The sequence below is a fragment of the Gopherus evgoodei genome, chromosome 9 (assembly GCF_007399415.2).
Source record: "Gopherus evgoodei ecotype Sinaloan lineage chromosome 9, rGopEvg1_v1.p, whole genome shotgun sequence".
NCBI classification, from domain to species: domain Eukaryota; kingdom Metazoa; phylum Chordata; order Testudines; family Testudinidae; genus Gopherus; species Gopherus evgoodei.
In genome coordinates this window covers 97,863,409-97,879,155 of record NC_044330.1, presented here as the reverse complement: position 1 = coordinate 97,879,155, position 15,747 = coordinate 97,863,409, and the positions used below count along the sequence as shown (strand labels likewise).

Genomic DNA, 15,747 nt, shown 5'->3' with positions numbered 1-15,747 from the left:
CTCTTATTCACTAAATGCAAATTATGCACTCCTAAATAGTCTTTAGACCATATAAGCAGCTGCTCAACACTACTCCTCCCGTCTCTCCTCAAGCAAACAGCTGTGAACATTCCAAAGCAATTCCCCTGCCTTCGCTCGCTCGCTCGCTGGAGCAAAGAGCAGCTGTGTTTGTTTTTTAGCTAAGTAGCTACGGGGAGATCGGAGTTCAGCCATTCCGGTTTGTTGTGGACAGGAATTCTGGGATACCTCCTAATACCCTGGAGGCCAATAACAGCGCTGTTGGTGGCTACACTTGATGACCAGCGCTGCATCACCAGCGCTGGAATCGTTACACCCCAAGCAAACCAGGTGTACAGCCAGCACTGCAACCAGGAAGTTGCAGCGCTGGCCGTGCTTTGCAAGTGTGGACACAGAGTGAGTTGCAGTGCTGTAACCCCATCACCAGCGCTGCAACTCTCCAGTGTAGCCATGCCCTTAGGCTTTATTTGAATAATAATGTCACATATATGAAATTCTTGAAAGCACTTAAGTCCTGGAAGCACTTGCTTAAAATAAATTATTTTTGATGGCCTTAAACAGAAATATATGAATAGTTTTAACAATATCTGATAAGGGAATCAAGAGTTTCATGTCCCCAGGGCCCTGAACATTTTTATAGATTAACAGTTGCACATCTGAATCAAAATTAATGGCAAATACCAACAAAATTGAATTCTTCTTTGTAATCTGATGGACAAAAAAGTAATATGTAGTCTGTTCTTTTAAAGAGTGTTTGTGTAATTGTTTGTTGGTTGTGTTCGTGTGGGATGTAATTAAATGTTCTCATCGCTTCCTCAGTGTAAAGTAGTAATCATTGCTAAACATTCTGAAATATTTATTTTGTTCTTGTAGCCCTACAGGATCCCATGTTGAATGGTGTAAACAGCTCATAGCTGCTACCATTTCTAGTCAGATTTCAGGTTCTGTGCCATCAGACAGTGTATCCAGAGATTACAGGGTAAGTGACATTTATCATTTGAGGAATACAAAAATAATTGTTCAGTCTGTTGAAATGGCTGGGCAGGAAACTTGCTACTTTGATTTATCCACATGAGTGGATCCTTGACCATTTGAGAGTCAAATGTCAGTTAATAGCGAATCGAGAGGTGCAAAGGTTTTCTTTGTATTTTCTCTCTCATTTAGAGTAATGTCACTCAGTTCTACAGAACAAAAGGTAGATAGAGAAAAGAAAGGAAACTTCGAAGTGGCATTTTACAGTCATGGGGTGATTTTCTTCTTTCTTTTGATTTTGATCTAGAAATTTTCTGGAAATCGGATTTTTTTTTTTTAATGGTAGGAATGAAACATTTGTTTCTTGGTTTGAAATCTTGTCTATTCACCAGGCACTCACGAGAAAGAATTCAGCCATGTGGATTTCACAAAAATTAAATATAATTTGCCTTGGTGAATATTAAATGAGCATATCTTCTCCAGCATGAAAAGAACATTTACCTATTTTTACTTCCTTTGTTTTAATGTGACAGTTTCACTGTTTATGGTACAACGTCCCTTATAAATCAGAACAGACTCTCTCTTGTTTGTTTTCTTATCCAACAACATAGATGTAATGAGTGTGTAATGTCTTAGCTCTGATTAGAATCTTTGGGTTTTTCCCTCCCTCTCCTTTCACGCTCTCTTCTGTTTCCCTACATAGAATCATAGGACTGGAGGAGACCTTGAGAGGTTATCTAGTCCAGTCCCCTGCACTCATGGCAGGGCTCAGTATTATCAAGAGCAGTGTGTATTAAATCTCTCTTGCACTGCAAATTGACACAAGTGTTACCTCTGTTTCCAGTCCCCATAAAAGTCCAAAAGGTGCTGTTAAGCTCAGGTCTTCCATGTGCTTTATATTCTCTTTCTTCCCTGGAATTAAAACAAAATCGTGGGTCTGGATGCAAAGTGTCCAAATAAAGATTTTATCTTGTTTGCTTTAAACTGTAGTTAAATAATCTACCAATGCTTTCTGGATTTAAAAGGCCTTGAATGCTCTCCACCAACAGCATATTTCCTTAACTTCTGTGACTGCGGGTCAAATTCAGCGTGAGCTTGAAGATGAAGCCACTAACTGTATTTGATCTTAGTCTATTTAAAACTTCACCTCGCAGTTTGTCACTATATTGGTACAGTCAGCAACTTGTACTCAGAAAAAGCTTAGCTCTTCTATAGTCTGGCAGCTGAATTGCAAATGTTCGCTCTGGGTCAAGGCTGATGTCTTTGATAAAGCATTGTGGGAAACCTTGCATTACAGCTGTCTATGTTGTATTTGCCCTGTAGATCAAGGACTTCATTTTAGCAGAATCCAAGTCTGCAAGTTTAGTGTTCAATTCACCAGTTGAGTTATTATGCATTCCTCCAGAGGAGAACCAATTTTTTTAATCTAAATAGTCTGGTTCTCTATTCCAGACTGGTCTTGCACATTACTTAGAAGGGAGAAATATTTTGAGGCTTAATGAGCAGCATTTAACTCTAGCTCATTCTCTGTCTCTGACAAATAAAAATAAGTTAAACCTTTCTGTGCTCAAAATCCTGGTTGTTAATAAATTGTATTTAACATTTCATGTCTATTAAATGATATAATGAGCTAAACTCCCACATTTGCAAATCGCATTGCAGAGTTTCTAATAATAAAATTTTATTTACCTACCCTGAATAATAATGCATAGGTTTTTTTTAAGCTAAGAAGCTATTATATGGTATTTTCAAAGTGCTGCTTTGGAAAAGGGCCTCCTTTGCATTATAACCTCTCCTTCAGATGATTAAACTACTGTCTTATTACCTCCTGATTGCCATGGAATAAGCAAGGTTTTACATATTTCCAGAAAATCAGTTGGCTACTGCATACACAATATTTTAAATGTCACAATTTTTTTAAAGTGGGTGAATTTAATGTATGTGTAAGTGAGAAACTTTGTATAGCAGCAACTAAAATCAAGAGCAACATGGGAAGATGCTGTGCAAACTTCTCCACACAGTTGTCAAAGCATCTAAGTCTTTAATTGCAACCTTCCTATTCTGGTCTTGGGGTAAATCATGCCAAATAGTACTAATTTTTGTATGGCTTTCTTTGAGGATGAGGCCACCATGCTTGCTTTCTCCTGTGATCCAAGTAAAATATCCAGAGATACCTAGCACTTTTTGTCAAAATTTTGATATGCATCTACATTAGCATTTCTCATTTTGAAAATGGACACAGTACCTTATAACTAATGCAAAGTTAATTAAGTTTAGGCAATAGAATATATATTTACTGTTGTGCATTTATCCAATACATTTAATTTATCGTATTTACACAGTAGGTTGTAATGGTTGTGAAGTAATCATTCAAGTTGATCAGCTAGAATGTCCATGTAAAAATGGCCAACATATTAAATGAAAAAGTTGTTATAGATGAGTAAATGGCAGACAAAAGAGAATCCATATGATTATAATATAATAGTGCCTATAAAGCTTTCCATCTGTAGATCTCACAGTGCTTTCTGAAGGTGGGTGAGCCTCATTATCCTCCTCTTACAGATGTGGAAGCTGAGGTGTAGAATGGCTAAATGATTCTCACAAGGTCACCCAGTCAGCAAAGGAAAGCCAGTTTCTTGATTTGCAGACCAGTACTCTCTCCACTGGACCACGCTGCATTCAGTGCCTTTTAAAATCTTGATTAGCATTTAAGAAAAATAACACATCAAGGAAACAATATAGATAGCCGACTTCTGAATTTGTGTTCAGAGTTGTTTGCTTGTGCAAATTCGGTAGTTAGTCTGTTTTCCCAATTTGTGAGCAGGTTTTTGATCAGACAAATTTAAAGGCAGTTTTTGAAAATGTGCCCCTAAGTTTTTTGGTTTAATGGCTAGTACAAAAATTGAGACTTAAAGCAGGAATATAGTCCTGAATTGCAGTGCACTATGGACAGAACTTCTGTCTTCAAGGCTGAATAAAACTGTGAGCAAGAGAGAGAGCAAATATACTCCTTTCTGAATTTCATTCAGCTTTGCTAATTAAAGTTCAGATACTTGCTCTTCATGATTAGTTAAAAAATATACAGTTTGGGGCCATTGTCAGTATGGATTGTTCAGAATACAACTTGCTTTCATTCCAAAAGCAAGTGATTGCTAGACCTAGTTGATCATGAGGTGCTGTTGAGAAACCTGTGGGAATGAATGCGATAGCTTATGCTGTTTATGTGCAGGCCTTACGGGTAGAGTCTAGTGGCTTATAATTCTCTCTCTTCCTGATGGCTCCTGCGTCAAGGATCTCAATACGAAGGCTCTCTTCTGTCATTCCTTCTGCTGAACGTGTGTGTGAGATCGCTAGGGACAACAATTCCCCCTTTTGATTGACTCTAGATCTTTTAGTCTGCTAACTTTCCCAGTGTCTGGTCTACTTAGCCAGGGGCGAAAACTAACTAGCCCCAAAAAATCAGAGGCAGAGTTGTTGGGAAAGCATCTCTAGGAATAAGTGTAATTGGGGGTATGTGTGTGTGGGGGGTTATTATTGTATCCTTCCCTGAGGGACTGTTCTTCCCTTGGTCTCATCAGTATGCACACTCAGGAGTCACTTTGCTCATCACTGTTGCTGAATTCATGGGTAACAGGATGCTGCAAAATGCATTCTGTTCTAGCTAAAACTTCTGAGTCACTCTGATGCAGAACTCAACACAGTATCTGTGACTTGGTCACTCTGGTCTGGGCTGTTTTAAAGTGCTGTAGCCTTGGAAACTACTCAGAAGTTTCAGCTAGGGTGGAATGTGTCTGCCTACCTCTTCAGTTTGACAGACAGATTTGAATACATAACATCAGTTTTCTTGGCTTTTGGATGGCTCCCCATCAGCTTGTGCACTTCAGATTGAATGATTATCAATGTTTTGTTTCTTAAAATGTCTGTTGCTATGTCCCTGAATCCATATACACAAAAGCAACACACACAGTTGTTAAAACATTCTAAGTATCATGGCTCCCTCTCCTCTGTGTTCCATGGTGGGAGTTTCACTCCTCCACAAAGCTTTTGCAAAAATACAAAGATCAGGAGGGAACATATTGGGTTGCAAAGGGGAACGTGGAATTTGAAGCATGTTGAGCTTGCTTTTTCTTGTTAGACTTGTACTCATGCCATACACAAGCAGCATACTTGGTTTTGGGGGCAGTCTGAATTCATAGCGTCTTATGTAAATCTCACCTGACTGAAAACTTAGTGATAATGAGGTGGTATCAGTGGAAAGCACTTAGATAATAATGGCTGCCTAGAAAGTTGTGGAAATAAGTTAGGGAAAAGTTAGAATTAAACATACTCTGGTGTTTGACTCAAAAGTATAGGGCCATCGTTTCTCATAGCTATTATTGTGGACTTACTATATACTATCCTAAAGGTTTGCTAAACTCTTCAATTTTTCACTAGTATGTTGTCACTGAATTGAAAAGATGCTTAGGACCTGATTTCAAGAGCGTGGCTCCCATTTAGACGCTAAAATGAAGTGGCCAGATTTTTAAAAGTGCTCATCACACTCTGTTGAATGTGGTGGGAGCAGCTGTGTATTGTGCAGTTTTGAAAATCTTGCTACTAATTTAAGTACCATAGTGGCAGCTGCGTTCCTGTGAAAATCTGATCTGCTACCTGATGTCATCTCTGTCACAAAGCAACATTTGAGTGCACATTTTGTTGGATAACATTTTGTATTTTAACTAACAGGTATACAAGAGGCCTGATATACGGGTAAGAATACATTTGGCTATTGGCAAAACGGCCTCCTACCTGTTTGTCTTTCGTGCTGTGTTGAGAGCTTAGTGTGCCTAGTGTTCTTTTTTACGTCATTAATGTTTTTTATGAACCAATCAGACCATTTTGCTATGCAGCTCAACAGCTTGTTTGCCATAGAAATGCTTTATATACATTGCAATCTTTTCATGAGCAGTAAAAGCCAATGTGTGAGAGAGCCGTATTTTTAAGTTATGTTACAAATGTGCAGTACAAACTTCAGTTTTATTACATTAATTCTGACAAAATGGATGCTCACGATGGATGCTTACATGGTTTGGACTGCAGAGCACTGTTTAGTGAGTTTAATGTGTTATCTTGCTAAAGAATTTCAATAGTAGTTTATGGAAAAACGGTAAGTCTTTGTTTATTCTATTTAAATAATCTTTCAATTCATGCTTGCATTTATACGTGTTTTACCTTAATTGCTACAGCCCTTGAGCAAAATAGAAAGTTGGGATTGAAGTTAGATACTAATGCAATGACCTACATCTTTTTGATGATCATTTTAGAAGCTGGGTCTTATCCAGTGTTCATTAATGATATAAAAATTCATATCTTTCTCTTCCGTCTCACTTTGGAACATTAATTAATTGAGAAAAGAGAGGGTTAATAGTTTGATTTTATTCTCTAAATATTTTAACCCTGTCATTCAAACAAAGGTTTGCATTTGTCAAAGGGAATCAGTTAAGCCTGATCCCCTGGTTTGAGACTAATCAGTTATTTTCACATCTGAAAGCTACTTGGATTTGTATAGTAATTGTCATACACAAAGGTCAGTATTTTCAAGGGCAAATCTAGTAGTAATTGGAATGAAATAATGCACGAAAATGCATTAAAATAATAAAACTTGATTATTTTCTTTGGTTTTTCACCTTTATCAGTAAATGTTCAAGGATAAGAAACCATCTTCAGTGCCTGTGCATACTTTCTGTCATCCGTAATCTGTTGGTTTAGAACTCAATTGCCTTTCTTCCAATTTTTCCTTTTCCTGGGATTCTAGCATCCACCTTTCTTTGGACTTTAAATATAGAAGCAGTCTTCAGCTATTTCTGTGGCCTAAGCTTTAACTAACTACTATATTCACTAAGGTCTAAATGTTGGGAATCCTGTGTTATTTGAAAGTGGTGGCTGTTGCAATGTAAATTTTTTAGAAGCATGTAAAATCAACGGAACCTATGTTTTCTACAAATGTAACCCCTTTTGTTAATTTGTTTTCTTTGGGGGTTTCATAAAAGTGATTAAAATTAGATTATCAAAGCAGATATAAACTGCCTTTCTTTCAGACTTAGGACAAGAAGTGTTATCTGTTAAACAATAAGTTTTTGCATTTGTGAATTGGGACTGATCTGGAATGTAACCCAACTCTGTGAAAGATGATGGTGGCTTCATTCCAGTTAATTTTGGAAGCAGATTGAAAAATAATTTTGGCTGAAAGTAATTAAAAAAAAAACAAACCCCTTCATATGACCCAATGACATTTTGTGTTCTTGCCTGTAACACATAGGGCTCTTTTTATGATATAGTAAGAGAGATCCCAATATGATACAACAAGTGTAAATACATAAAGATGTGAACCTTTTGGCTATTAGGTGTAATTTGGGTACATTTTTAACAGATGTTTTTGACAGTAACGTTGGAGTTACTGGAAAAATGTATCAAACCATAAAAACAAGCATTTAAATGTGATCTATACAATATAGCAATTCCTTAAATTACCTGAATACTAATAAATATGGAAATATTTAATTTTTTTCTTCAATGAAAAATGCATGAATTTTCTCTTTATGCTACCACAACAAGCAATACTCAATTTCTTCTATTTTTAAGCATGTGGCATACATAATTTATATTCTGCATTTTCTCTCCTATACGGTTGATTGTTTTAAAAAGACAGTACGTACTTTGTGTTCTTTGATATCTACACTGAGTCTTTTTGTGAGACTGCAAATAAATATTCCATTTCATATTGTGCCATAGCTGGGCCTAATAGCTGTGCATAGTTTAAGCAAAGAGTGGAAAGTGTTGAATAAATAGGTTGATGTTCAAGTATCTACTGTCTCTTTAAAAAGTATGATTCTGTCCTTTCACCTGTTGTCTGCATGTTTTTTTCCTATTACCCCTCTTTTGCCCTATTGCTGTCTCATGCAATGCAGGAGATTCAGGATGGACACAATGGCTATCATTCTGAAGCAGAAGCTGATCAGGTGGCAAGTTTTACTCATCTTTTGTTCATTAACTGTGTAGTAAATTACTGTATAATAGCCCATCTACAGTAGGTAGAAATCATCCATTGTTAAGTTCTGAGGAGCAGTACAGAGTTTCAGAATATTACCTCTAAACTCCTATCATTAAAAACAAACAAACTACCCCCAAAAAACTGAAAACAACCCTCTTCCCCAAGCAGAGTTTTTAAGCCCAAAAGGGAGAAGTGCCAGAGACAGCATGAAGACCACTGTGGAGTTTGAAATATGCATTGCTTCTGAAGTTCTTTTCTTTGGATTCAGGGTTTATTAAAAATTTATTACACCTTAATTTAATAATAATAATGGGTAGCTATAAAAACCCCTGTTTTCTAATATTACATTTTTAAGGCACTGAACAAATAACATGCATAAGAATCTAAAATGATGGCAACATTACCTCTCAAAAGCTTAGCTATGAATAGATTCTTTAGAGGGAGAAAAAAAGCTTCTGCTGAAAATAAACTCTGATTCTAAATGTTTCTAGAAAATCAGCTGTGAGAAAACAGCTTAGACAGTAACATGGTTGAACTCTGACTTTAAATAGAATTTAAAGGAAAGCCCTTGCTTAAAATGTAGAACTTCTGATCAATGAAAAGCAAAATGCAATGCTTAACTGCTAAAACAATAAAATTTAGTTTTTGGCATACCAGATTGTGTATGAAATAATGTGTTGAAGTTCTTATAAAGATTTGGTTAAAAATTCCTAGACTTACCTGCATGCCATTTATAGTGTAAAACTCTTCCCTAATTCATTAAGCTTTTCTGTACTTCAAGAGAAAAGTGTCCCTGTGTGGGACTGAGTCGGTGAAGTGTCTTTATAGTAAATTATAAGAATATTTTCACTTTCATTCAAAAGATGTTTATGGGTCTTCTGTGCACTATACAGAAAACATTGTACATACTGGTATGTCTAAAAATGTTTGGTTATATTGGGAAATATAAGTGTTGTTCCTACTCTTTATTTTTATAGGACACATTCATTGTATAACAAATTATTTAATAAAGAGTACCTAAATTATTATTTATCTGGGGCTGAGGTAAATTATGTACTTCCAATTTGTGCAACTTTTATTTGCTTCTGAACTCAACTTAACCATTATGTTACATTTGGTTGAGATGTAGTGCTCTTTCTCAGAGACAAATGTGTCAAGAATTTGTAAAATATAATTCGATAACATATCAGTCAGGACTGGCATTTCGTAATGAAATTAATACGTCTTTAAATTACACATACCATAATGATTTTAAAAAATGTTTTATTTTGATGTCATTTTTCAAATTAAAAGTTATATTTCTGACAATGAAGGAGGAGTTATATTAAGTCTAGTGCAGGAAGGAAACACCATTTGCCTCGGTAGCACTTTTTGACTGTATAAGAGGTCATGAAATATAAATTATAGCACTGTACTTGGATCCCAGTCTAGCAGAGCACATAAGCACATGCTTACCTTCAAGCACCCGAGTAGTTCCATTGACTACTGTGCTACACCTTGTTCCGTGATAGAACTTTAGATAGCAAATTCTGCTAGTTTCAGACAAGATTAAAAACAAAAAACTCATATAAATTCATGCTAAGAAAACAATATAATGTTAAAATTCTGTGTTTAAAAATATAAAGAAACCCCCTAATAATCTTATTTCCTTGCTTACAAGTCAGAAATATGTTACAAGGGATGAGTATCTGTATATGTTTCTATGTACTGTGAAACTAGCTCACTGTTTATACTATTCTAATGTAAAATATTGTTACTTTTACACCAACCACTTAAAATGGAAATCTTAAACTCTCACCTTTATATGGTCATAACATTTTTTGTAAACCCTTAGGTTATCCACTAAAATCTTCTTCAGAATATTGCAAACATCAGCAGAAAACTAAAGGCCCCTTGTTGCAGTATTTAAGGAGGAAGACATTCACCGGAGCATTAGCTTTAAAATCAAGCCCTGAATTTATATTAACCAGCTTTTGAGACTCTCTAGAAAATAATGTGGCATCAAGCTATAATCTGAATTTTTAGTTCTGTCATCTCTATAATATATCTCTGTCAGACCAAGTGGTACTTTACGACAATGATACCTGGTCAAGTAGGGTGTGGTGCATTGTTTCTGATATTATAGTAACTACAACAATGGTACCTTGTCAAGTAGGGTGTAGCAGAATGTTTGTCTGTCTGATATATATTTTTTTACATATAATTTGATTTTTTTTAATGTTAAATAAATTAAACTTCTCTCATACAATTCTCCGTGATATTAAAATAGCTGACATTTAATTAAGGTGTTAAGAAATAAAGAATATAAATGCTTTTAAATAAACACTTTAAAACATTCATGAGTAGATGATAACCTAAAACCACAAAAATTAGCCTAAATTTTTTGGCCTAATTTGGGGCTGATGATATTGCTCACGTATTTGTGCGCTATATATGTAGCTAGCACGTTAAACTAATCATTGTGTAAGTGGTTTGTTACTAATATTTAAATGTCTGCATAATAAATACTTTGTTACCTACAACATCAAGCCCTGTTTTCTAATACAGCATTGGTTAACACAGTTGTGCTTTGGAAAAAGGATGCACATTCTCATGCTCCCAAAACCTCTTAGCAAAAGCACTTTGCAGCAAAATGTATCGATGGTGTGCAGATGGAATGTGAGATTTACTCATGGTTTTGGATTTCTGCCAGGCACTGAGGGATGGGAACAAGCTGGCACAGATGGAAGAGGCCCCACTTTTTCCTGGAGAATCAATCAAAGCGATTGGTATGTGTAGTTTTGAGTTTATAGTATTAAATCATTATTTTATGAATAAAGATAAAATCAAATGGTTTCCATGTTGGTTTTGTTCTTACTTCTTATATTTTATAATTCTACCTTGAATGATCAAATTTGCTGTGGATTTTCTTAGTTATTCAAACCCTAATGCTATGCTGCAAGTAAATCAGTTCAACATAGTGCAACCAGATCTGTGTGGTATTTTATTTCAACAAGCAGCTGATCGACATAGACAAATTAGCAAGGTGTGCAGGGGGGTGCATTGGTGCTCAAAATGTCCCCATAGGTCATAAATTCGTTCCCTAGTTTCAAGCAATTCAGGATTTAGTCAGGAAAGAAAAAGAAAATGAAAATGTGGTGCTGACTGTCCCACTTTAATTAGATCTTTTTCAGTCAACTGACTTGCTGTGGAAAGTTGTGTGGTGGAATTAGTATGTGAGTAAATGTTTTGTAGGGACCACAAAAAGATCACTGACTACCAGAATGGAGATTGTAACCCAGTCTGTAGAGGCAAAAGGCACACAGTCGCTCATTCTACTCTCAAGATCTCTAATTGAATACAGTCTTAATGATGGCTTTTTCAAACTGCTCCCCAAACCTGAAATTATCTGTGGAAATCTGATAACTGTGTATAAACCCACTCTGTTTAAGTATGTGCAAAATAGAAGGCCTTAGGTTTAGTTTTTGTGAAGTGATATAGTCTGATCTTGGGGTGTTTTGTTTGATACAAGTAGGACAGTTATGTGAAACCAGGTTACCAAATGGTCACTGTTTGTTCTTCTGAAATGTAGAAATTATCTTTTAAAAGGTATGCAAAACCCAGATTTGGACATAATCTTTGCTCAGACATATTACTTGAGCAGCTCACTTGAGTTTTAGTTTCAGGATGACTGTTGCTTGCCACATGAGCCTTCCCATCTGACTAATGTAAGGTGCAGCAAGAGCAGAGAATGCTCTTCACTGTTGTAATTATCAGAAAAAGGGAGACAAATATGGGGCAGCCTGGTATTTCTGTAGTATGAAGACTTTGGGGCGCCTCGAATTCTGATTTGAAGTAGATGAAATGTGGACAGAACTCCCATATGGATGGTTACAGGACAAATAGCTACTATTCCAAGCCACTCTGGTTTTCTTAAATATAGGACACAACAAACTGGCAACTTTGGAGAAAGACAAAAGGCTGTTTCTCTTGTTACGTAAAATATCTGTATGCCACTTCATGGACTCCCCACAGAAACATTCTGTATAGTATAGCTCCATTCTGTATCGTAAGGAGCAATGCTTGATGTCACATTACCATTCTCGTAGGCTGGCTTATGGTGGGGATTTAGCACATATTGCCTAGAACCGAAGAATATGATCATTCTCTTTGTAAAGTACCTTTTTTAAAAATGCAGCGGAGTTTTTCTTTCAAATCAAAATTGAGAGTAGCAGGTCAGTTATAGTGGCTTTGAAATAATTTCATATAGAGGTCTCAAAGATCTCTAGTGAGTTGGAACTGTAGGAGGTTTCTTGTATAACATTTTTATTTTTCTATAAAGAGTTTCTTATACCACAAATATCTACAATAATAAACTGGAACTTTTATTTGTGTCTTTCTCCAGCTAAAGATGTTATGTATATCTGTCCATTTATGGGAGCAGTCAGTGGTACACTGACAGTGACGGACTTCAAAATGTATTTCAAAAATGTGGAGAGGGTGAGACTTTAAGATCTATTTGCATATTTCTTCCAGCTAGATGCTCTTCTTTGCTGAAGTAGATTTTCAGAAGGTGACAAACTTAGTTTAATTAAATGTCAAGTTCCACTGCAATCAATTAAAAAGGAACTATAAAAGACTAGTAGAACACACAATTTGACATGAATTTTACCAGATTACATATACTTCCCACTGCAATTAAAGATGTTCTCATCTTTTTTTTTTTTTAATCTAAATTTCAGGATCCACATTTTGTTCTTGATGTTCCCCTTGGAGTAATAAGTAGAGTTGAAAAGATTGGAGTGCAGAGCCATGGAGACAACTCCTGTGGTATAGAAATTGTTTGCAAGGTACAGAATGAATTCCTAGGAAATATAGTGGATGCCTATCTATTACTGTTTAATTGCATTAATTTAATTTTTGTCTTGAGGGGAACCTGCAACCACAACACCTTGTGCTGTTGTCCTATCTGATCCCCTAAGCATGCTGGGTTTGGTTGGAATTTGGATGGGAAACTTACAAGAAATATTTCACCCCATTGGTGAATTCTAGGGCATAATGCCGACTTCAGTAGCATATTGAGACCTTCCTGATGCTCCCAATAGTCTCATTTTAGAACAGAATTTTTTTAATTACTATGAGGGTTAGAAAATGTGATTTGTCTTAATGTCAGTAGCCAGTGCTTGGTTTCAGTCAGCTTTGTAACTGCTTCTATTTTTTTTTTTAATTTATCAAAGTGTAAGAGAGTTTGACTTATTTTCTGACAGGATATGAGAAACTTGAGGCTTGCCTATAAACAGGAAGAACAGAGCAGACTGGAAATATTTGAAAACCTCGTAACGCAAGCATTTCCTCTTTCTAATGGTCTGGTAAGTACTAAAATGAGGAGAGGTCTGCCTGCCTCTGTTTTCTTTTTGGAAGTGTAGGGAAATAAGAAAATACTGCATAACAAGTATATTAAATTGTTGATTCTAGATATCATGGAACATTCAGATTACTCGGGCGTGACTTCTTTATTTCAATAATTTACAGAACTGAGAGCCAGGTGCTGCTAATGAAAACAATGACTTTATTGGTTTCAGGGTAAGGCCCTCCATTTTGTATGGAAAAAGGCACCTTTTTTTGCACATACATAGCCCTGACATTGTTAGTTGTGCCTGTTAGTGCTTGTGGAGGTCAGAGTTTGTTGACGTTTATAAGCGTTTGTCTGTGACAGATATTTGGGGAATTTCAGAATGAAGGATAAAGGAGTTAGGTGCCTCAGACCAGTTTGGGGACCACTATGATGTACAAAACTCCCACTGAACCCTGTAGTTGCCTAATCTCAGGCCTGGTCCACACTACGCAGTTAAACCGATTTTAACAGCGTTAAATCGATTTAACGCTGTACCTGTCCACACTACAATGCACTTTATGTCGATTTAAAGGGCTCTTTAAATCGATTTCTGTACTCCTCCCCAATGAGAGGAGTAACACTAAAATCGATATTAACATATCGGTTTAGGGTTAGTGTGGTCGCAAATCGAAGTTATTGGCCTCCGGACAGTATCCCACAGTGCACCACTGACCGCTCTGGACAGGTATCTGAACTCTGATGCACTGGCCAGGTATACAGGAAAAGCCCCGTGAACTTTTGAATTGCATTTCCTGTTTGGCCAGCGTGGAGCTCTGATCAGCGCAGCTGACCACGCAGAGCTCATCAGTACAGGTAACAATGCAGTCTCCTGAGAATCGAAAAAGAGCTCCAGCATGGACCGCATGAGAGGTACTGGATCTTATCGCTATATGGGGAGAGGATTCAGTGCTAACAGAACTCCGTTCCAAAAGATGAAATGAAAAAATATTTGAAAAAATTTCCAAGGCCATGATGGGAAAAGGCCACACCAGGGACTCAGTGCAGTGCAGAGTGAAAGTTAAGGAGCTCAGACAAGCCTACCAGAAAACCAAAGAAGCAAACGGAAGATCCAGGTCAGGGCCAAAAACATGCCACTTCTACGCTGAGCTGCATGCAATTTTAGGGGGCTGTGGATTCCGAGGTGGAGGTTATAATCTCAACCATGGCTGAGGATTCAGCGGAGGGGGAAAAGGAGGATGAGGATGAGGAAGAGGAGGACGACCTTGCTGCGAGCACACAGCACTCCGTTAGCCCCAACAGCCAGGAGCTTTTTGTGACCCAGACAGAATTACCCTCCCAAGCCACTAGCCCAGACAGTGAAGCCATGGAAGCGACCTCTGGTGAGTGTACCTTTGTAAACATAAAACATGGTTTAAAAGCAAGCGTTTTTTAATGACTGATTTGCCATGAGGGCGTGGGATGCATTCACAGCCAGTAAAGTTACTGCAAAAGTTTGTTAACATGTCAGGATGGAGCGGAAATCCTCCAGGGACATCTCCATGAAGTCCTGGAGGGACTCCAAAAGCCTTTGCAGAAGGTTTCTGCGCAAGGCAGCCTTGTTCCGTCCACCATGGTAGGACACTTTACCACGCCATGCATGTAGCAAGTAATCGGGTATCATTGCATGACAAACCATAGCTGCATATGGTCCCGGTGATTGCTGGCGTTCAAGAAACATCCGTTCTTTATCTCGCTCTGTTATCCTCAGCAAAGTGATATCGTTCATGGTAACCTGGTTGAAATTAAGGAATTTAATTAAGGGGACAGAGATGGCCATTTTCCTACTGGGCTGTTGCTTAAAAGAAAGCCTTCCTTGCACGTAGCAAAGCGGGGGGAGGGGTTGGGTAATGGCGCTGAGCTTTTTAGCGTTTGGCCAGCAGGAATCTTCCCAGCTACCAGCCACGCGGTGGGGGAGGGGAGAAAGGGGGGTGATTAGCAGTGATATTCCATGATACCAGCCATGCGGTGGGGGGAGGGGTAAAGCAATCCTAGAGTATTGGATTGGAGAGGGGAGGGGTTGGTGTCTGCTGCTGCTTGTTAACAGGAAAGAAGGATCAGAGGGCACTGTGTATATGAAGGCTGGAGAAGCTGTGGCTTACCATGACCGCATGCAAGCTGAATTGTGATGCCCAGACCTGCGTCTGTGAGATCTGTAACACCAGAGCTGCAGGCACTCAATATTAAAAGTTTCCAAATGCGACCTTGTAGTGAAATCACATGTGCTATGTAAGGTGAATAGTGTTGTTCACTGTGAAAGAGTATAACCATTGTTCTGTAAAATGTATCTTTTTAAATCCTTCTCCCCCTATTTTCCCTCCCTCATGCAGCTGCACATTTTTCAAGCGTCCCTACT

At 37.5% G+C, this 15,747-nt stretch overlaps 1 protein-coding gene across 7 annotated transcripts in view; it reads left to right on the top strand.

The window, feature by feature from the left end:
* Positions 1-15,747, top strand: part of MTMR1 (myotubularin related protein 1) — a 60,977-nt gene that overhangs the window by 6,602 nt on the left and 38,628 nt on the right. For 2 of the 7 annotated variants that reach the window (XM_030574921.1, XM_030574915.1), the window contains exons 2-8: positions 892-997; positions 5,716-5,739; positions 7,938-7,991; positions 10,713-10,788; positions 12,405-12,499; positions 12,742-12,849; positions 13,267-13,368. In XM_030574921.1, coding sequence (XP_030430781.1) covers positions 892-997; positions 5,716-5,739; positions 7,938-7,991; positions 10,713-10,788; positions 12,405-12,499; positions 12,742-12,849; positions 13,267-13,368 — 565 coding nt within the window. The remainder of the gene's footprint in view (positions 1-891; positions 998-5,715; positions 5,740-7,937; positions 7,992-10,712; positions 10,789-12,404; positions 12,500-12,741; positions 12,850-13,266; positions 13,369-15,747) is intronic. The other 5 variants (XM_030574916.1, XM_030574918.1, XM_030574917.1 and 2 more) reach the window with 5 other exon arrangements.